This window comes from Felis catus, chromosome E3, assembly GCF_018350175.1.
Source record: "Felis catus isolate Fca126 chromosome E3, F.catus_Fca126_mat1.0, whole genome shotgun sequence".
NCBI lineage: Eukaryota > Metazoa > Chordata > Mammalia > Carnivora > Felidae > Felis > Felis catus.
Genome location: NC_058383.1, coordinates 18,127,657 through 18,149,566, shown reverse-complemented (window position 1 = coordinate 18,149,566; position 21,910 = coordinate 18,127,657). Strand labels below are relative to the sequence as shown.

At 48.7% G+C, this 21,910-nt stretch overlaps 2 protein-coding genes and 1 long non-coding RNA gene across 6 annotated transcripts in view; 2 read left to right on the top strand and 1 right to left on the bottom strand.

Moving 5' to 3' along the window:
- Positions 1 to 427: 427 nt before the first annotated feature.
- Positions 428 to 15,074, bottom strand: KIF22 (kinesin family member 22). Of its 3 annotated transcripts, none has more exons than XM_003998661.5 (14): positions 14,956 to 15,074; positions 8,469 to 8,664; positions 6,557 to 6,684; positions 6,312 to 6,466; positions 5,866 to 6,075; positions 5,555 to 5,785; positions 5,064 to 5,217; positions 4,804 to 4,939; positions 2,858 to 3,026; positions 2,169 to 2,337; positions 1,736 to 1,803; positions 810 to 1,022; positions 646 to 705; positions 428 to 561 (listed from the first exon to the last, which is right to left on the bottom strand). In XM_003998661.5, exons 1-14 carry the CDS (start codon positions 15,011 to 15,013, stop codon positions 514 to 516), a joined length of 1,995 nt encoding a protein of 664 aa, XP_003998710.1. In that variant the 5' UTR covers positions 15,014 to 15,074; the 3' UTR covers positions 428 to 513. The 3 variants fall into 3 exon arrangements, with proteins under 3 accessions (XP_003998710.1, XP_044903956.1, XP_044903955.1); XM_045048021.1 differs by lacking the exon at positions 14,956 to 15,074 and adding an exon at positions 9,008 to 9,278 and having other exon boundaries at positions 5,669 to 5,785; XM_045048020.1 differs by lacking the exon at positions 14,956 to 15,074 and adding an exon at positions 9,008 to 9,269.
- Positions 901 to 2,016, top strand: LOC102901294. Its single transcript, XR_442138.5, has 3 exons — positions 901 to 1,039; positions 1,315 to 1,379; positions 1,763 to 2,016. It is a non-coding gene; the product is annotated as an uncharacterized LOC102901294 (long non-coding RNA).
- A 122-nt stretch (positions 15,075 to 15,196) lies between the features above and the next one.
- Positions 15,197 to 21,910, top strand: part of CE3H16orf54 (chromosome E3 C16orf54 homolog) — a 78,581-nt gene continuing 71,867 nt past the window's right edge. Inside the window, exon 1 of one of the 2 annotated variants that reach the window (XM_019820704.3) lies at positions 15,197 to 15,362. The gene's annotated coding sequence lies outside the window, so the exon portion shown is untranslated. The remainder of the gene's footprint in view (positions 15,363 to 21,910) is intronic. The other variant, XM_006942156.5, reaches the window with a different exon arrangement.

The following is a 21,910-nucleotide window of genomic DNA, read 5'->3' as shown; positions in this document are numbered from 1 at the left end:
AGGTGGTGGGCGCGCGGGAGACAGGGCGGCTTCTCTCTTCCCCCCCCTTCAAAGATTCCACCCCCCTCCTCCCTCCGCCAGCGGCCGTTATTTCGCGCGCACGCGCATAAAACCGCTGTCGTTGCTGAGCGGGAGAACAGGGGAGCGCGCGCCGGGGGTACGGATGGGGCGGGGCTAAACACGAAGCGCGCGCCCGCCTAACGGTCGTCCTTCTGGGGCTTTTGCGTTAGTGTTTTGATTCCTTTCGGCCACCGTCCTTCCCCTCTCCCCCATTCCAGCGGTTTATTTACAATCCTGCCCCGCTTCTTTCCTGCTTGCTCTTCCCAAAGATGGCGCCGAAAGAGGTTACGCGGCGGAGCTTGTGGCCCATCCCAAGGGCGATTATACCCTTGGCCCCACCCCCGTAGTCCCAAGAATCAGGCTGAAGCACCAGAGTAAAAACTGTATTTACACGACACGCGGTTATACGAGAATTTAAAAAAAAAATGGCCAAGTGAGGAAAGGAGCCTGCAGTCAGGAGGTGTCGCAGCGATGACACGCGGCGAGACCCAAGATGTTCGCCTGCAACACAGGAGGGGAGAGCAGCGTTAGAGCTGGGGGCGGGGCACAGGCCAGGGAGAGGAGGGGGCCAGGCCGTGGGCTCACCTTCAGGAATGACTCCATCTGCTTCCCGGATATGCCCTCCACGCGTTCCAGGTCCTCCACCTGGCAGGACAGCAGCGATAGGAAGGGGCAGGGGAGGAGGGGGGGGGTTGCCGCGCTTCTCCTCTGCCGCCCCCCATTCCAGGCCACCCTCGCGGGGCCGTTACCTGGCTGAAGGGGCCGTGGAGCTCCCTCCAGCCCACGATGAGCTGGGCCTTCTTCTGGCCAATGCGTTGCAGGCTGCGCAGATCCCGGGCTGAGCCTTCGTTCAGCAAATCTAGTATTTTTTGGCGCCCATGGGCCAGTAGCTCTGGGCTGATCTGTAGCTCCCAGCAGTCCTCAGCCTTCTCCTCTGGCTCTGAGGCATCCAGGGACTCCAGCTATGAGGCAGGGGGAGGTGAGTGACAGAAACAGAGTTTGCTATTCAGCCTGTGGCAGCAAACTGCTTTAGACTCCTCTGCCAAGGATAGGAACCTAACAGCAGCTACCTCCCCGCCCTTCCTAGCCTCTCTTTCCTTCAAGTGTTTGTCCAAAAACCCTCCTCCCTGGTCACTCTCTGGGCTGATTCTCATTTTATCTGACTTGTGAAAGAGTGGGGACTGTTGCTGAGGACAAAGCACATAGTAAGCTCTTAAATCTGCCTCATCTCCAAAAATCATCTTTCACTCCTAGGGAGGAACACAGAAGGCACGCGATAAATGATACCCATGCCCCCAACATATCATCTCAGTTTTTAGGTAATCTTTTCGGTGTTGTTTCATTTCTTGAATGCTTAGGTCATGTTTCCCTAAGTGGGCTCTTAAGTTGGTAGAGAGTGGGACTCAGGCTACACAATGTACCTAGCAAGCAGCTACTGACTGAGGGTGAGAGCCATCAAGAAGAAAGGGAAGTAACAGGTGTTGGACACCCTCTCCGCTAGGTACATACTGTATGTCATCCTAAATGCCCTGTGAGGTGTCTCCATATTCAGAGGATAAATAACTTGTAAATTGCTGGTACGTGTTTTGACTCCATGGCCAGTGCTCTTCTCACTAGAGCTTACTACCCACCCTTTTCCGCTCTAAGTGTAGCTGAAGCCTCCAGCTGCTCTCACCTTTCTCTTCCGGCCTTTCTTCTTCAGGATATGGATCTCAGCATTTGGGGATGCCGCCTGCTCCTGAACTGAAGGCAAGAATTGTGAACCAGAATCATGGCAGAGGCTACTTCTTCTCACCCTCCCTGGTGGCCCCTTGGTTCTCCCATTTCTGATTCCTTGGGTCGGTCCCCTCCATCCCAAATTAACCTCTTGTTGTTTCCATGTGACCTTTCTTGTATTGGAAAGTAGTCTGTTGTTAGTCTGTATGTTAGTTAACATACTAAATGCCTGAGAACAGAGCACTCAAGCTCTGTTTCAGACAGTCCTCACCCTTCCCTGGGGTTGCAACATAGTGGGAGCACACAAATGACATGATGAAAGCTGCTCCAAACACCTCTTCCCTTTCCAAGATGTGTTATCTGGCCCTCCTGGTCCCCACCGCCACACTTACTCAGTTGCAGGGGCATCACCACAGCCTTTTTGAGGGGCTGAGCTACTGTGACTGTGCGGCGTGCAAGCGGTCGGAGCACTGCAGGAGAGGAGTTTTCTTTATCCTTTGGGTCTACAGCCTCCTGGGCCAAAACCTTGGCTTCCAGTTCTTTTTGCTTCATCTTCAGCCTCTATTGGAAAGGATCAAGGAGACATGTCACCTAGAACCAACGACTTTCAGGCAGCTTGGACGGCAGTGGATTAGGAAAGTGAGTACAGGGCTCTGACGCCCTAGCAGGCAGGGCAAGGACCAAGGAGAGAAGCTACCAGGAGACAACTGGAGCCACTGTAATTAAGGGCTTTCTAATGATCAGGGATGCTCAGAGGTGGAATGGGCCCCTTTGTGAAACACTGAAGGGAAAGACCGTTCGAAAGTCCTAACTTAATTTGAGCTGGTGTTACAAAATGACAGTCTCTTCTATTGTTCCTTTTACCTGGATTTCTACCCCCCTCACCTCCTCACAGCTGATCAATTATTTTCAAAGTCCAGTCACATTAAGGACATTCAAGCAGAAGCTGAAGAACAGGGATTCCCGGTTAGATAGAAATCGGATGCTGGTCCAACCTTTCAGTGTCCTTCCCTATTTGAAGATCCTCAGATTGCTTCTCAAGGCCAATAGGAATCCCAGCCCCCACCTGCCCAACACTTACCTCAATCTCCAAATCCTTCTCTTCCATGGTCTTCATGAGCACCATCCGCTCTCGCCTCGGGGTGTTCAGCCCATGGGTTCCTTGGCTCCCCTGGGAGCCCAAGAGACGGTCCAAGCTGAGGAGGCGCTCCAGCACAGCTGGGTCCATGCTGCTCAGCTTCTGTAGGGGGCTGAGCAGACAAAGGTTACTCCACACCCACCTCTCCTCTTATCGCCCTCTCCACAGCACGATTCCCTTCAATATGCCTTAAATTGGTGTATTCTGTGATTCCACATTCTGCTATTAAGTTGCTGGGCAACCCTGAGCAAGTCATTCAGACTCTCTGGGTGCAGTGTCTTCATTAAGTGAGTGAGGATCAATCACTACTTGCCCAGGTAACCCCTCAGGAATGCTAGGAGATCCGATGGAACAAGTATTTAATGAACACTTGAGTTGTAGGTGTTCAGGCTCTAAGACACTCCCTGCCCTATAGGCACTCACAGTCTAATGGGGAAGAAGAGACTGTGATAAGGTGACAGCAAGGGCTGTGTGCCTTTATTGGAGGAGCATGTGGGGAAAGATTCACAAAGGAAGTCATCCTCAGCAGGGCTTTGAAAGCCGCTGCAGACCTCAAATGCCAAGCCTTCTTCCCATGGGCAGTAGGAAAGGCATATTCGAGCTGAGTCCTGACTTAATCTGAGCATAATGCCTAACATTTGTTCCTTCTGCCTGGAAGTTTTCCCCTCACAATTATCATTCAAAAGTCAATCTGATACCACCTTTCCCGTAAAACCCAGCCAGCTTGATTGTATATCTTCTTTCCTATACTGTGAACTAGCTCCTCAAGGACAGGGACTGCCCTGTTCTTTGTGTGCAAGTGCCTAGGAAGAGCAGGATCAGAAAATATGGGTGAATACCAGAAGTCATTTCTTCCTTCCTGGCTCTCACAGAAGCAGCTCCTCTTTCCTTACTGCATCCTGTACTACCTACCCTCCATCATATACTGATGTTCTAGTCTTCTTTCCTTTAGAGCCCGAGGTCAAGGTCTGACTAGGTCTGATGTGCCCCATCTCTGAGCTTTGCCTATTCACATGTGCAGGGGTGTACATTTCTGCTGACAAATAGCTTGGGAGAGACAAAACTGACATGGAGTTCTAAGCAAGCAAGCACCTGTTGCTATATGCCATCCATCCTCAACTACAGCAGCCTCCCCAGGGCAGAGGATGTACTAATCCTTGACCTCCTCTGGTCACCCCTATTCACTAGTCTTTAGACTTATAGTTTAGAGAGACTGTACTTGGGCTTGGGTAGAAACTGGGCAAAGTAAAAACTGTGGCTGGCTCCCTAGAATTATTCGGGGGGGCCAGGTGGCCAGACACAGAAAGCTAGGCAAGACCACTAAACAGCAGTGACCTAAGGATTCAAGCATACTGGGCCATGAGCTGGGGCCATCAGAACTAGGGAGACTCGCCATACACACAGAAGGGAGGGACTCAGTGACTCTGGACTGAGGTTAGAAGCAAAGTTAGATAGCAACGGGCTCCTTGTAGGGTCCTGGAGATGCTGGACTCTAACGCACAGACTGAGAGGTCTCAGGGACACATGGCTCTTCATCTCCTCCTTGTCTCTTTGCTTTGCACTTATCCTCTAGACCTGAAAGACCTGATCTAGATTACTTCTTGAACCAGAAAGAGCTGCCCCCAAATGTGAGGTTTTGCTGACTGCCTAAAGGGATTGGAAAATGGAAAGGGAGGGGCTAGGAACTCAAGGAGGAGGCTTCCTTCAGGCCCCGGGCAGCAGCACCAAGGACAGAGATTGACCTTAGCACTTCAGTGAATTTGGTAGAGTAGGATTTGGGGTGAATTCAATGAGGAACAAGTTCACAGACTAAACCCACTACTGCCCTGCACCCAACTCAGACACAACAGAACAGGGAATATACCCAAGGCCCCTCCCACTCTGCTCACCTGAGTTTCTGAGAGGCAGAGGCTGGAGCTGCTGTGGGCTCAGGACTCCCAATCTCCTCTTCCTCAGGGCCTCGGGCTCTCTTTGCCTCTGATGGGCCTACCAGTTCTTTCTGAGACAGTTTAATGGGTGCCAAGACTAGGAAAGATGTGGGGCGGGGGGGGAGGGGGCGGTCAGCCTCTATGCTGATGCTGGGCAGAGTCAGCAAACTCCCCAGCTGTCCAGATCTGGCCTTTCCACTCTTGCCAACCCCAGTCCTCACCACGAAGCTGCAGACTCTCGTTGGTAAAAGGACGATTGATCACCTCCTTGGACCTGGCAGCAAAGTTCAGCGCAGAGACTGTATCTAGGTAGAAACGTCTCTCGGGGGCAATGTTGGCAATGAGGATGCTGTGGGCTGAGCCACCCAGAGAATCCTGAGGGATGGGGATGGGCAGGATAGGCAGATCAGAAACCCCACATTTCTGTTTTTTTCTTTTTTTTTTTTTTTAATGTTTATTTATTTTGAGAGAGAGAGAGTGCAAGCAGGGCAGGGGCAGAGAGAGAGGGAGAGAGAGAATCCCAAGCAGGTTCTGCTGTTGTCAGCAGGGCTCGATCCCAGGAACTGTGAGATCAAGAGCTGGAGGCTCAACCAACTGAGCCACCCAGGCATCCCCCAACGTTTTCATTTCTTGACTGCTGTTCCCCACCCTCCCAGCACACCTAAGAACCTCCTTCTCCAGCCCCTTTTCGCCCTGAGGTGGGTGGCCTGACCTGCAACAGGCGAGTGAGCTTGCTGTCCCGGTAAGGCACACGAGGGAGGCCCTGGTTCAGTGCATCCACCACCTTGCCCAGTACAAACAGGGACGAGTTGATAGCTCCACTTTCCTTCAACCGCAGACCCTTGTTACCCGTACGCCGGTTGTCCTCTGAACCAGCCAAGTCAATCAGGTAGAGTTTACCCTCCCGCTGGCGGAATGGGGCCAGACGTTCCCGCTGATCCACCTGGAGTTAAGAGCAAGGACCCCCAACTTAGTTCAGGTTCTAGGGGCTTCCCGGGTCCTCACCCTGTCGGCGGGCCTCACCTTAACCAGGAGCACAGCATGACTGCGGGAGGAGCGCTGGTTGAGCCGGGTGGCTCCTACAGTCCGGTTTCTACTGGCTGGCAGGAAGTGCCGCTCAAAATCAGCGAAGCTAGTGATGGGCTTCTGTGTGAGGCCCGGAATCAGGATGTTTCCTCGACAATCTTCTCGGATCACCAGGTCTCCTGATGCAGGGTCCAAGAGGTCTAATACCTATCGGAGCAGTGAGAGGTAGGGCGGGTTCTGCAGACACAGGCCACTTACTTCCTGGGCACCAGTCTCCTTTTCTCTGCTGGGCTGTCAGAGTTGTACCATCTGCTACCTCAACCTGTTTTTCCGGGTCTTGCCTCCTTGCTAGAGCAGAGCTTCATGCTTAAGAACTGGATCTTATTCTGACTTTTGTCTCTTCCCCCCCAACCAGAGTGGGGGCGGGGGGGGGGGGTGCTCACCTTTTCCTGGTAGATCTCTAAGTAGGACATAGTGACAGAGAGAGCCCATGGCCGGCCCTCGCCGCCCTCCTCCCTTGTGAGCTGTAGGAGGTCCATGAGAGCCCGGGGAATCACTCCAGGTTGCTCTGGGCTGCCCAGCATTGTGTGCGTCTTCCCTGGGGAAAGAGTGGAGATCGCTGTGAGATCTTCCTCCCCACTCTGAAGCCCTTTCTGACCCATGGCTATTCCCTATCTGGCTCCCTCACCTGCCCCTGTGGGCCCATAGGCAAGCACACTGGCATTCTGCCCTTCCAGCAAGTGCCTCAGGATGGGCTGCACTGATCCCGCATAGACGTCCTGCTGAGAGCTCCTCTCTCCATAGAAGGCATCAAACCTGCAGACAGGAAAAATGGAGGGAATTAGTGGAGGGTTCCATTCTCACCCAGACTTACAGGGTAATACTAGCCACGGATTTAAAAGAGTCTCTATCCCTTTTCTTGCATAAAGACCTTAGAAAGCACCCACTGAACACCTGTCCTGTTCCTGTCTCTGTACTGGTGTTAGAAATAAAGAGATGAATCTGATGCCCTGATCTTGGGAGTTCTGTAGTCTGGTGGGATAGAAAGATACCCATTCTTTGTTGTGATTCAGGAAACAAAGAGGAGGACACACTAGAAAGAATAAGTGAGTCTGCTTGAGCAAAGAGGATTTTGCCAGAGACAGAGAGGAGAAAGATATTCCACATATCAAAAAGAGCACACAGGGGTGCCTGGGTGGCTCAGTCAGTCAAATGTCCAACTCTTGATTTTGGTTTAGGTCATGATCTTCACTGTTCGTGAGATCTCACAGACAGCGAGGGAGCCTGCTTGGGATTCTCTCTCCTCTCTCTGCCCCTTCCCCGCTCGTGTTTTCTCTGTCAAAATAAATAAACATTAACAAAACTTAAAAAAGAAAATAGCACAGAGAAGACATGGTGTGCAAGAGCAGGGCTTCCTGATCTTTCCCCCAACACAGTGTATATAGGAAGCAGTATTGGTACACCACGATGGCGCAGAGGATGCTGCTTCTGACTAGGAGAGACTCCACTCACCTGCAGTCTACTCTCTATACTCCGGTAGAGAAGCCGTGGCTGAGGCCACAGCAGAGATTAGTATTTTAAGTGGAGTGTAGCCTGTGTTGGGGGGAATGAGGCTGGTAAGAAACAAGTCCAATTGCCAAGGGCCTAGAATGAGGTTGTCGAACTTTTTCTGTAAAGAGCCGGCTAATAAATATTTTAGGCTTGGTGAGCCATAGGATTCCTTTTGCAGCTATTCACCTCTGTCATTATAGTCAGAAAGCAGCCGTGGACCGTATGCAAATGAACACGTGTGGTTCTGTTCCAATAAAGCTTTTATTACAAAAAAAGACTCCTGGTCAGATTTGACCTGCAGGCCGTAGTTTGCCACCCCCTAGCCTAGAACGACAGGCCGAAAAGTCTCAACTTTCCACCTCCAGTGGGGTTTTAAGGTAGCTGCCCTTGTGAGTTCTGTCCCCAAATCCGGATGGCTTCTGTCACACCCAGCTGCAGCCTGGGCTGGCTGGCTGGCTGGCTGGCTGGTCTATGTTCCTCCCACCCTTCCCACACCTCCCCGATCCTAGCTGGGGCTCCCCTGGTCACCCTTGCTACTCCTTTCCCCACTTTGTGCCTATTTCCCCCATGAGACTGTGAATAGTAATGTAAATCTGGTTCAGCTGCCAGTCTTTCCCCAAGTATCCTACAGAACACTGGTCACAAGTGGGCACCTATGAACATTTCTGAAAGCCCGAACGAAGGTGTGGGGAACAAAGTTGTGCTATGAAAGGTGGAGATTCTAAAAAGGCACGTCTGCTGGGGCGCCTGGGTGGCGCAGTCGGTTAAGCGTCCGACTTCAGCCAGGTCACGATCTCGCGGTCCGTGAGTTCGAGCCCCGTGTCGGGCTCTGGGCTGATGGCTGGGAGCCTGGAGCCTGTTTCCGATTCTGTGTCTCCCTCTCTCTCTGCCCCTCCCCCGTTCATGCTCTGTCTCTCTCTGTCCCAAAAATAAATAAAAAACGTTGAAAAAAAAATTAAAAAGGCACGTCTGAGAAACTGTCTGGGCAAGTGATAATGTGAGCTAGGAGAGAGGAGAGGGACAGGAGGGAAGAGTGGCCTGAACCTTACTGGTATTTGAGAGTCTCCTGGTGGTTCCTCCAGTTGGCAATCTCTAGTGAACAGCTGTCCAGGCCCCGCACACAAGGGGGCTCACCTGCTGCAGCTGTCCCATCCACAAATGGTCGCAGCCTCACGGCCACCCTTACCCGAGCTGGAGGTGGGCGCCGGCCAGCCCCCACCTTGCTTAGCCGACAGCGACCAGCTCCTAGAGGAGAGAAGGGAAGTTTTTAGGCATGAAATACGGTGGTAGCACAGAAGTTGCAGGAGCCGGCTTTGCAGAGAGGTAACGGTAGGAGTCTTACAGGAAGAGCTACTTGATAGAACTGAGCTCTGACGGATGAATAGCAGCTTGCCCAGCATTCCAGGCAGAAGGAATGGCATATGCAAAAGCATGATGGTGTGAAAGCATGGCCCCCTGGAGAACTGGTGAGGCGGGACTCTGTGTTCTGTTAGTGAGGATGAGCAGAGAAGGGCAGGATGGAAGACAAAGATGAATCAGATACATGGTCTCAGGAGGAGTACGGTGGGGGTTGGAGGACAGAGATTACCTACATACAGGTCAGGGGTTGCAAACCATATCATGTACTTAGCAAACATTAACAGTAAGCACTGGCTACATGTCAGGTACACTTTAATCTTCATGGTGTCCCGCGGGGTCCCCTCTTAGTGCCATTTTACCAACAAAGAGGCTTATGGAGGTGCAGCAGCTCTTCTGAGCACGTCGGTATTTTACACCTGGGGCCTTGTGGCTGTCGCACCTTGTTTCATAGCCTACATTTTGTCTTTTTGCTCCTCGAAAGAGTAAGCACAGCCTGAAAACAAAACAAAACCCCAGCATCTTAAGTAGACTAGAGACCCACATAACCTTGACAGAGGGGCAGGGAAGATGGACTGGAGGCTAAGGTCGTGGGGACACCATGGGAGGGCCAGGGGCCACAGCTCATTTCGGGGAAGCTCTTTCCACCCTGGCTGTACTGTGGGTGTCCCCAGCTTGGCCCAGTTCTTTCCTTGCTCTACAAATAAGTCCAGTGGGGAGTAGATTGCCATGTTTACACAAGTAACCTGGAAGCTCTTGTTAAAATGCCGATTTCACTTCCGTCCCTGGAATGATGCCTGAGATTCTGCATTTGTAACAAACCGCCAGATGGTGTGGATGCTGCTGGTAGGACATGCTTTGGATTGTCAAGGTGTTGTAGACCAGCATCTTGTAAGGATAAAAAGAGCTGACATTTGCCCCTCCCAAAACCAGTCAATGAACTGCCTGACTCTTCTGTGCTTCTATTTCTCACCTGAGGTTTACAACATACACTTACCTGTACATGTGTGTTACCTACACAAAACTGATGGTTTTCTTTTGATGGAGCTTATGTGGGTTTCTTTTGTTACCCAGTTCTGTGATGCTCTAATGTTTGCATTAAAAAAATAAGTAACACTGTGGATGGACACCTTTGTTTGGAAGGGATGAGGTTGAAAGGCAGCCCAGACCCTTTCTGCCCCAGCTCAGTCTGCAAAAGGCATTAACATGCAATCCTCCTCTGTTGTAAGCTTTCTGTTTAGTTTGCTTCCAATAATTAAATTTAAGTCATTAAAAAAAGAGAGATTATAAATATTTTTATCAGAAAACACAAGATAAAACTTTTTTTTTTTTTTCCCAACGTTTATTTATTTTTGGGACAGAGAGAGACAGAGCATGAACGGGGGAGGGGCAGAGAGAGAGGGAGACACAGAATCGGAAACAGGCTCCAGGCTCTGAGCCATCAGCCCAGAGCCTGACGCGGGGCTTGAACTCCCGGACCGCAAGATCGTGACCTGGCTGAAGTCGGACGCTTAACTGACTGCGCCACCCAGGCGCCCCGAGATAAAACTTTTTTAAAAAAGCCTGTTTTGAGGGGGGCGCCTGGGTGGCTCGTCGTCATCTGACTCTTGATCTCAGCTCAGGCCCTGATCTTAGGGTCATAAGCTCAAGCCCCATGTTGGGCTTTGCACTATGCGGGAAGCTTACTTAAAAAAAAAAAAAAAAAAAAAAAAAAAAAAGCCTGTTTGGGGTGCCTGGCTAGCTCAGTCAGTAGAGCATGAGACTCTTGATCCTGGGGTGGTGAGTTCGCACCCCACAGTGGGTATAGAGACTACTTAAAAAAAATAAAAATTTAACAACAACAAATAGCCTCCTTATTTTCATGAGGACTGAATGAGCTAAAAATATCTCATGAGGAGGGCATTTCTCTATTTTATGGTGGAGGATACCACACAGTATCTCACAGCTAACAGCAGAATTCCAACCTGGATCTCTTTGCCTCCAAAAATCTGCTTTCAGTGAGGATGCCATATTGCCTACTGGGAAAGTTCTTGGCATCTCTGACTCTCTCCCTTTTTCTAGTGGTAACAGCTGGTTGTCGGGGCCATAGGCCTCAGAGAAGGCAAGAGGCTGGTATGTGTGACCAACACAGGAACAGCAAGATGAAAAGGTGGGCAGACTACCCTTGCTGAGAATCTTACACATAAGGCATGCCCATAAGCGGATGGCCTACAAAACCTCGGCTTCTGCTCCCTTATCTGACAAACGAAGCCAGTAATACCCCTTCTCATTCCATGGTTTACAAGGCACTTGGGCATCTAGTTTTCGCTCGATCCTCAGGAGTCCTGAAAGTCCGTAACAAGAGAAACCTGCAGATGCACCCATGCAGGTGAGAACACTAAGGTGCAGAGAGGTTCACTGACTTGTCAGAAATGTGTGCAGGGGCTTCTCCTTGCCTATCTTTCCCGGGGTTTGGGGGAGAACAGAGAAAGTTGGCAGATACAGACACATTTAAGGAAGTTTAAGGGGAAGGGGAAGTCTGTGGTGATGTACTTGGGTCAGACAGAGCTGAATTTCAATTCCAGCTCTAACACTTGTTAGCTTGTGACCTTGGGCAAGTGACTTAACATCCAGGTGCTCTGGTTTTCTTTGTTTATACAATGGGGTGGGGTGGGCCTCGGAGAGGCTTAATGAGAATTAAAAGAAGTAACATGTAAAATACCAACACAGTAACCAGCACAGAATAAGTAGGTTCGTTATTCAAGGTAAGATGGCCTGGGTTCAAAGCCCAGCTCTGCCACTTACAAGGAAACGGGTACATAATGGTCTATTCCTGTGCCTCAGTTTCCACAATTGTAAAATGGGAATAAATATGTACTCGCTGGGTTGCTAAGGGAATAAATGAGGTAATTCATGTCAAAGTGCTCAGAATGGCATTTGGTACATTGGTAAAAGCCTTGGTGTTTTATTTTATGTTCATCTTTCATTTTCCAAATGTGGAAACCTCAGTATAGAGAGGTTGGCTAACTTGCCTGTGGTCAACAGCTACCTAGTGACAGAGCTTCAAATGAAAGTCTAACTCTGAAGTTCATTGTATGAGTCCCCAGACCTTCTCAGCTCATCTTTGTATCCCCATGGGCCTGGGAGTCAAAGACAAGTTCCACCCACCCAGTAGCTGTGTGAGCTTGGGAAGCCTTCTTCACTGTTGCAAGCCTCAGTTTCTCTTTATAAAATAACAGTATCATAAGATTGTGAGAAGTCAAAAAAAGAATGTACATACAATGTTTGGCACAGTGGGTGGCATCAGGGGCTCAGTAAATATTAGTTATTGTTATTATTACACTCTTTTACTTATTTACTCTTGTTACCCACTCCTCCAGGTAGCAATTCACTTCAGCCCTCACCATTCAGCAGGGTCACTAATAACCTCCCTAATGCTAAATCCAGTGGACATGCCTGGTCCCCAACCTATTTGACTTCCCAGTAAGATCGGACACCCTCGATCTGCCTTCCTTTGAAAAATACACTTTCCCCTAGTTTCCATGCCAGAGGGCCAAGGTGAACAGCTCTCTGCTTACTCCTTCTAAGTTCCTGCCAATCTTAAATATTTTTCCAGGCTCCTTCTATCCTTTCTCTAGCCTGAGGTCACTCAACTTTGGCCCTAATATTTTGGGCTACATAATTCTTTGTAGTGAGGCTGTCCTGTGCACTACAGGGTGTTTAGCACATCTATGCTAAACACACATGCCAGTAACATCCTGCACCCCCCCCCCACCTCCTCTTACACCTCCTCTTGAAGTCGTAAGGTACTTCAAACCCCACCTATCCCAAACTGAACCCTTCCCCATCTCTCTTGCCACCTGGTCCTTCTCTCTTGCCACCTGGTCCTCCTCCTATGCTCTCTAGTGTAAATGAATGGAACCAACCCCAAAGACGGGAGTCTTCCTTAACTCCAGCTTCTTTCTCACCTTCTACATCAGTTATTCAGTATCTGTCAATTCTGCCTTTTTAGAGGAGTCCACTTCTCTCTACCCCACTGCACAATCTTCGCAAAGGCAACCATCATCTCAACAGTCTCCCACATTGGTCTCCCTTCCTCTAGTTTCACTCCCCTCCAGTCGCTCTCTTCCCACTTCCTCCCTTGCACTATAAGCTCTCAGCCACAATGACCTTCCTACATACAGTTCCTACAACATGCCCAGTTCTCTCACACCTCTGGGCCCTTGCACATGCTATCCTCTCTCCCCGAAGTATCTTCCTTCTCACCACCACTCGCCGTGTGACTGAGGTAAATACACCTTACTTCCTCTAAAAAACCCTCTTTTGTAAAATTACTCTCCCATGAAGTTGTGTCCATGGCTCTCTGGCTCCTCCATCCAAGCACTCATGACATCCCACTGTAACTGTAGATGTGTCTCTGTGCTCCATCTGACTGTGAACTCGGTGACAACAAGTCTTACTCTGGTCACCTTTATATCCCCAGTGCCTGGCACAGAGTAGTTCTCAAGGAATATTTGCTGAACAAATTAAGTTTTGGTGAATGAACATAAAGCATTGTCTTGTTTCTTGTTTTCTTCATAAAAATCGCTCCCTGCCATTCCTGTCCCAAAGCCCACAGCCCAAGGGAGAAGGGAAGGAGAGGCACATGTATACAAGTGCTTATAGTACAAGAGTCTATCCCTTTCGTCATAAAAGCAACTTTAAGGGTTGGGCAAGGCTAGCACTTACTTCTTCTAATTTCCTCCCTCTCACAATTCCCCAACTTCATTTGGTTTAACTCCTCTTTTATTGATGAGGAAATTGAGCCAAAGACAGCAACATTGGCCTCTTTATACATCATAAATAAATCACTCGGTGGTCTTTTCATCCAGCTGAGGCCTGATAAACTCCTATCCGACCCTTGAAACCCACTTCAAATATCACTTCTGTTAATTAGGTCCTCCCAGAATATCCAAGGGTTTACTTACTTCAGATTTTACACTCTCTATCGCAGTTTATACATCTCTCTCATTGCTTTTCATGATAGCATATATTTATACGATTATCCACTGAAACAGATTATAAACTTGTCTGGGAGAAGGGTCAATATTCATTCAAGCATTTTAACCATATCTACTATGTACCAGGCACAGTGGGTGTCGGAAAAGTGAGGGGAGGGAGGCTGTGCTCCGAAAGCAGGAGTATCATGTGCTTGGGCATAATGGTTAAGAGCAGAGGCCCTAGAGTAGGACTGCCTGAGAATTCAGACCCCAATATTCACTAGTTGTGTTAACTTTGAGCAAGCTATTTAACCCATCTATGCCTCCGTTTCCTCATCTGCAAAACAGGGACAATAACAACCAACCACCTTATCGCATTGTGTAGCAATTAAACGATTCATCACCGCAAAGTGCTTACAACTGTGCCTGGCACCTAGCAAGGGCTCAACATGTGTTTGACATTCTGCTAGACAGCTTTGTTTCTCCACGGGGCCTGACCAACAGCAGGGGACTCAAATCAATTACTATGGCATCTATCATAATCAATGACCAGAATTCAGTGGACAGGAAGAGAGCAGAGACATCTGTAAACAAACACTCACAACATACAAGATTCCTAATATCCCAACAGCCTTTCCAACCCTAAAATAGCACTGACTTCCACGGCTAGAGCGAAAGGAAACAGTCCCTTATTCCCCCTATTTGTGATCTGGGCACATCTTATACTGTCAACTCACACCCAGCTGCTGTGCCTCGGCCTGCCCTCCAGCGTCTCCCAGGGATCTCCGCTCACCCAAACAGCACGTCATACACAGAACCCTCCCCTCGCAAAATGCGCATCCAGCTCCTTTCCTCTGGTCCCTACGGTGTCAGCCACTCTTCGCTCGCTTACTCACATAATCTCCCGAGATGGGGTAACTGTCCCCATTCTACAAAGAAACTGGAAGCTCACAGAGGAAAAGTGCGCTAGGCTCAAACAAAGCTCTATATCGGAACTGGGTGTTTTAACACGGTCAATTGACCCGCACGGAGGGCTGGAAACAAGTGAGAAGGGAAGAGCGAGGTGCGCCGACCAGCTCAAGACTCCCACCTTCCCCTCCCCTCCCCGCCCCCGCGCCATTTCGGCCTCGCCCCGACAACGCGCAGAACCCGGACCAGGCTCCGGCACATTACTCCACCAGGTTCCAGACTTCGGCGTCCTGCCCAGGCCGGGCTCGCGTACCTGAGATCGCCGCCGCCATCTCGCGTCGCCTCAGCTGCGCGGTACCCCCCGCGTCCATTCCGCTCCCTCCGTTGGCCCGCCTCTCCCATTCGAATTTCCCGGTGCCCCGCCCCCCGTCCTGGCCTCCACCAATCACGGCTACTCGCTACCGGAAGCCCCTGCCGGCGGTTCGCAACTATCCCGCCCTCTAGGGCTCGCCTCAGGGTCCTGCAAGAAAAAGTTTCCCCTGGCGGAGGACGCATGCGCGCAGGATGGCCACCCAGCGGTGGACGCCCCGGCGCGCGTCGTGGCTTGAACTCTGGCGCCCGAGGCTTGGACGGCGGTGGCGGTCGGAGGAGCTGCTGAGCGCCGCTGGGCACTGGACTCTCTGTACCTTCTGGCTTTCGGCTTTCGAGTCGTAGATTTGCGTAAGTCCAGACTTTTCGCCTCGTGTTTCCCCCTCAACCACGAATTTTGGTACTAATCAAGCAGTGATCGAAGGCACTTAATCGATTTACTCCCAGATTTCCCTGAATTGAATACAATTTTAGCTGTTTTAGTGGCAGAAGAGGTGATTATATGAAAAAGGGAGACGTGCGTGGAAACGGGTTATTCAAAGCGAGTTTCACTTTCAGCAGTTTCTTGCTTCAGCTTGTTTCGCGTTCCGTGGGTTCGTGGGTTTGTGGGTTCTCGGACTGGAACTCAGTGCCAGTCCACGGTACTTTACCGTCTGGTCACTTCTGTAGGTCTGGCCTGCGCTGTCTGGTTTGTAGACAGTCGCGTTACACTCCCCCTCTTGCTAAGCCCACATCACCATGCAGATATCAGGTGACATGTCTCCTCTTATGTCAAATCTGAGCGGAGGGGGGCTGGTCTCGGATGTTCCTTGCTTTGTAACTCAATATATCGGAGTGAGCCTTAAAGGCATGTTCAGTCTGTTACTTAGCTTCATCCACGGTCCCAGTGTCCTAGGCGTTCAGCCATCTGTGAAGTCCTTAACCAGGAATGAATGGAAGCTTAACCAGGGATGAATGTCCCATCTTTGAGCTCCTGATAGAGCCCTGGGTTAGACATGTCTAGACTATTAAACAAAACAAGTGTTAGACCAGCGGTTCTCAAATTTTTTGGCATTGGAATCCTTTACATTGTTAAAAAAAAAAATGAGGCCTCAGGGACACCTGGCTGGCTCTGTAGGTAGGTAGAGCCTGCGACTCTTGATCTTGGAGTTGTAAATAACAGCCCCAGGGTGGGTGTAGCGATTACTTAAAAGTTAATTTAAGGGACGCCTGGGTGGCTCAGTCGGTTGAGCGTCTGACTTCCGCTCAGGTCAGGATCTCACGGTTCCTGAATTCCAGCCCCACATCGGGCTCTGTAGTGACAGCTCAGAGCCTGGAGCCTGCTTCAGATTTTGTGTTCCCCTCTCTCTCCGCCCCACCCCTGCTTGTGCTCTGTCTCTCTCTCTTTCAAACATGAATAAACATAAAAATAATTTAAAATAATTTAAAAATGTTTTAAAAAATTGAGGCCCAAGAGATCCTTTGTTTATATGGGTTGTGTCTTCATACTTATTGTATTAGAAATTAAAACGGGTGCCTGGGTGGCTCCGCTCTGGTGGTTAAACTCCCAACTCTTGGTTTCAGCTCACCTCACGATCTCAGGGTTAGTGAGTTTGAGCCCGGAATGGGTGCTAACTGTGGAGCCTGCTTGGGATTCTCTCACTCCCCTCCCACCTCTCTCTCTCTCTCTCTCTCTCTCTCTCTCTCTCTCTCTCTCTGCCCTTACCCCTCTTGCTCTCTCTCTCAAAATAAATAAACTTTACAAAAAAGAAAACAAATTTTAAATGTTTATTAATGCACTTAAAAATTGCAGTAACAAATCCATAGAGACAGAGTAGATCAGAAGTTGGTGAAGTGTTGGTGAATTAGGATTATTGCTATTAGTTAGGTGTAGAGTTTCTTTCTGGGTGATAGAAATGTTCTAGAATTAGTGTGATAGTTGTACAGCATGGTGAATATACTAAAAACCACTGAAGTATACACTTAAAAATGATAAGTGAATTGTACCTCCATTTAAAAATCTTCCCCCAAAGTTACAATAACAAACCTATTACACAGAATATAACATTTTACTTTTAAAGATAGTTTTTAAATGTCCATAAGATTTACCATTTAAAGTTTATTTATTTTGAGAGTGAGTGAGTGGGGAGGAGCAGAGAGAGAGTCCTAAGCAGGCTCTGCTCACAGGGCTTGAACTCATGAACTATGAGATCATGACCGAGCCGAAACTGAGAGTCGGATGCTTAACCAACTGAGCCACCCAAGTGCGCCCCAAAAATAAATTTGGAAATTTTTTCCAAAGCAAAACAATAGTGAGAAGAGTGGCATTGTTTTACGTTTTTTTTTTTTTTTTTTTTCAAATATGTCTGGCTTAAGAGAAAATAGCTGTATTCTCATGCCCGCTTCTGCATTCCGTATGTTGTGATATCAGTACATCATATAGCTTCTTGAGAACTGTAAGGATGCAAGGAGAAAAGTCAAATGGCATCTTAGTTTTATTATGAAAATGGTTTTGGCCTTGTGGACACTCCCTCCCCCCCCTACCCCCCACCTCGGCCGAGACACTTTCAGAATCTCCTAGACTACCCTTGGGAAACTATGGACTTACACCATTGGCAGTTTGGTCTCCCCCCACACTTCAGAAAAGGCTCTTCAGGTTTTCACATTTGTTGCCAGTCCCCAGAAATTTGGTAAGATACCTGCCGGAAGTAGTGGAAAGAGCATAGGTCAGGGAGTCAGGACTTCCTAGGTTGAATAAATAGCTTAGGGACAGGGCTTTGTATCAGACCACCCAGGGTAGGGGTTTAGCCTCTCTCTGCCTCCATTTCCTGAGGTGGTAAAAGGGATTAATGGTTGAATCTGCCTCCTAGGGTTTTAAGGATGTGCATTTGCCTGGTGGAAATTAGGTTCTGAAATACCTGACAGGTGAAGAGAAAGAAGTAGTGGATTTTTTTTTTTTTTTTTTTCAAATTTCCAGATGAGACCCTTGGGAAGCAAAGCAGAACAGAGGAAAGTCATGAGTTTACGCCATAACAACAGGAAGGAGACTAGTTAGCGAGGAAGACGGTTCTGTCCTTTAAGCCTGGGAAGATATAAATGAGGATCATCTGGGGTGAGAGACACAGCAGCAGTGATGAAGAAGGGAATTGGCGCTGGAAAAGACCAGATCTGGGGGGCCAGGTGGGGAAGGACTCCTGGGAGAGATAACAGAGCACACGGGTGGCCAGGAAGCCTTGCCAGTCTGCCAGGTGGACATCCTTTTCCTTCACGTCATAGACTCTGTATAAGAGCTATGGGGGTTGGGGGGGTGGGGGGAGGTCCCTAAAAGGAACCGCAGGTCCTTTACTGAAGGCACGGAGGTGGGCTCTGAAGGGGTGCTGTGCATGGGCAAGCATGACCTGCTCACTGCAGAGGACGCCTCGAGAAGACAAAACGGAGTGGCACATTCACATTTACAGCATGGGGCGCCTGGGTGCTCAGACTCTTGAGTTCAGCCCAGCTCATGATCCCAGGTTCATGGGAGTGAGCCCTGCTTCAGGCTAGGCGCTGAGCATGGAGCCTGCTTAAGGTTCTCTCTGTCCCTCTGCCCCTCTCCCTAGAGCACACGTGTGCTAAATAAATAAATAAATAAATAAATAAATAAATAAATAAGATCTTGTATTCCCTAGAGCAAGGATTCTCAAAATGTAGTCTGGGGACCCCTGGCCTCTACAGAGTTAAAGCAATTTTCATGATACTAAAGATGTTATTTGCCTTTTCACTCATTCTCTCAGGGGCGTACAGTGAGGTTTTCCAAGTGCTCCATGCTGTCTAATATATAACAACAGTTTGAATGCAGAACAGGCTAAACTAGGCTATGGTGGAAAAAGTCAGAAAAGTGGTTGCCTTTTGGGAGTTGAGGGCAAGAAGTGACTGGGAAAGGCCCAGAAGGAATATTTTGGGCAGTGATGGTGACATCTTGATGATGGTATCTTGATGGAGGAGTTTGGGTTCCACAGGCATATATATTTGTCAGAACTCATGTGCAGAAGCATGGCATGGTTTTCTTTCTTTTTTTTTTATGTTAATTTATTTTTGAGAGAGACAGAGACAGAGCACGAGATGGGGAGGAGCAGAGAGAGAGGGAGAAACAGAATCTGAAGCAGGCTCCAGGCTTTGAGCTGTCAGCGCAGAGCCCAACTCGGGTCCTGAACTCACGATCCGTGAGATCATGACCTGAGCCGAAGTTGGAAGCTCAACCAACTGAACCACCCAGACACCCCATCATGGCGTGGTTTTCTAATTGTAGGATCTTCAGACTGGAAAATCTTGTCCAAGACTTTGTTTCTAAGACGTTTGAAAATCAGACATGTGGAAAATGCCCACATTTCAATGTCAGAAAGACCTGGGTTCAATCCTAACTCTGCTCTATGCTATGTTCGTGACTTTGGACAAGTAACAGCATGTAGCAGAGTGCTTGACACATAGGCACCTAATGAATATTTGTAATATGACTGAATGAAGCCATGTAATTTTCCAGAGCTCTACTTTGTACTGACTCCAAGAAATCTCACTTTCATTTGCTCCACCAAGATTTGGAGGGTTTCTGGGTGAGTTCCTTTAATGGCAAACCGAAGCAGAGAAAAAACCAAACATGCTTTTGTTTGGGTTTGCTTGGTTATCACCTACTGGGGAATAAGCAGGGGGTTAAGGCTGGAGGGGAAGGAGACACAACAGGCCTTGGACATCTGCTGTTGTAACTCTTAAGCCACCTACAGACGTAACTGATTTCTGTCTTGGTGACTTCATCTGAAAAATGAGACCATGCTTACTACCTTCCGATAGGATTGTTGTCATAAATAAATGAAGTATTTTTTGCAGAGTGCCTGAAGTCACAATGGATGCAAAATAAATGTAAGTCCCTCTTCCATTTTTCGTCTCTCTGTACTATTTTGCTTGAAATAACCACACCCCAAAACATGTATGACTGCTAATATAGACTTCCTACCAGAAGTGATCCTTAAATGTTCTCTCATACGTGCTGTGTTAGTAATCGATCTATATTTGGTGTCCTTCCCCATCACGTTACACGTGACAGCGCCAAGGATCACATCGTCTCATTGGCTGGACTTGAATTTATTGGGCTCAAAACTTTCTTGAAACCCACGAACTGTAGTCCAAGGGGAGTCTTCTCTTTCTTGGATAGTTGGGTTGTTTTGTGGGTGGTGATTGCTTAGGGAGTTGACCTTAGCTGTCTCCTGGGTGACTGCATCAGCTTGTGCATATTGGGGCTTCTCTATTCTTGGGACTGCTCAAGAGGCCTGGCCCTGCGTTTCCTTAAAATGGCTCTTTCATTGCTCCACTCTGCAGTGGGAGCTTGAGGACTCAGTACCAGCCACTGGGGGGTCCATGATGGTCCAAACCGGGAAGCAGTCATATCACCCAGTTAATTTGGTGACCTCCTGTAGGGAGGGTCAGGGTAGGGTGGGAAGGGTCTTTTTTTTTTTCTTCTTCCTGACCTTTATACCTAACATGGGGCTGAAATTTACAACCCCAAGTTCAGGAATCCAGTGCTCTACCAACAGAGCCAGCCAGGCGCCCCTAGCCGGGGGTGGGCTCTTCTTTTTGAGAGATTGCCTTTCATCTCCAGTTGCCATCAGAGGAGCTGTGGGTTCTCTTTGTAGTTTGTGGGCCTTTGGGCCCTTCATTCCAGAGTATTCCCTACTTGGAAAGGCCTCAGACGTGCCCCCATTCCAGGCCACCTCAGGCTATGTGCCTGGGACCTCCTTCCTACACATATCTCAGTTATCCCTATTTAACATTCAACCACCACACAGTGAGGCCAGTTATTTTCATGTAACAGTAAATTGTTAGATTCCTAGCATGTGTGAGCTGGATAGGTCATACAGAGCGTGTGACCCAGAGAAGCTCCTTTTACAAATGGGTAATTGAAACCCAGAGAGGTTAAGAGATTTGACTGAGGCCATGTAGCCGAGGGGAGGTAGGACTTAGGTTTCCCAAGTCCCTGTGCAATACTCTGTCAACCCCACTGTGACCTCTAATAGCTATTAGCTAAGTTCCCAGCATTCCTCAGTAATCTTTTTATCTGACTTTGGTCAGCAAACTCCTTCATTCCCTGCCATTGTCCTGATTCCCCACCCCAGCCCTCCTAGGTTTTCTCAGGTGCAACAGGTAGTTTGTGTCAGTTTGGCTAGGCTGTAGTAGACTGTTAAGTCAAAAGCAGTCTAGGTGTTGTTGTGAAGAGGCTTAGTAGGTGTGGTTACCATCTACAATCATTTGACTTTTAAGTGATGATCCTGGGTAAGCTGGGTGGGCATCATCTAGGCAGTTCAAAGGCTTAAAAGCAAAACTGATACCACATGGTGTCACTTATGCGTGGAATCTAAAATCAAAAAATTGAACACAGGGGCTCCTGGCTGACTCAGTCTGTAGAGCATGTGACTCTTGATCTCAGGGTCGTGCATCTGAGCCCAACCTTCAGGATAAAGATTACTTAAAAATATATATATATATTTCTTAAAAAAAAAAAGTTGAACACGTAGAAACCGAGTAGAATGGTGGTCACCAGGAATTGGGAAGTATAGGAAATGGGGAAAGTTGGTAAAAGGGTACAGACATTCCACTGTGTAGCATGGTAACTATAGTTGATAATACTGTACTGTATGATTGCAGTTTGCTAAGAGAGTAGATCTTAAGCATTCTCACAAAATGTTTTTTTAATTTTTAAAAAAATGTTTATTTATTTTGAGAGAGAGAGAGAGAGCATGCAAGCAGGAGAGGGGCAAAGAGAGAGATGGAGAGAGAGAGAATCGTAAGCACGCTCCGCACTGTCAGTGTAGAGCCCGATGTGGGGCTTGATCCCATGAACTGTGAGATCTTGACCTGAGCCAAGATCAAGAGTAGATACCCCACCAACTGAG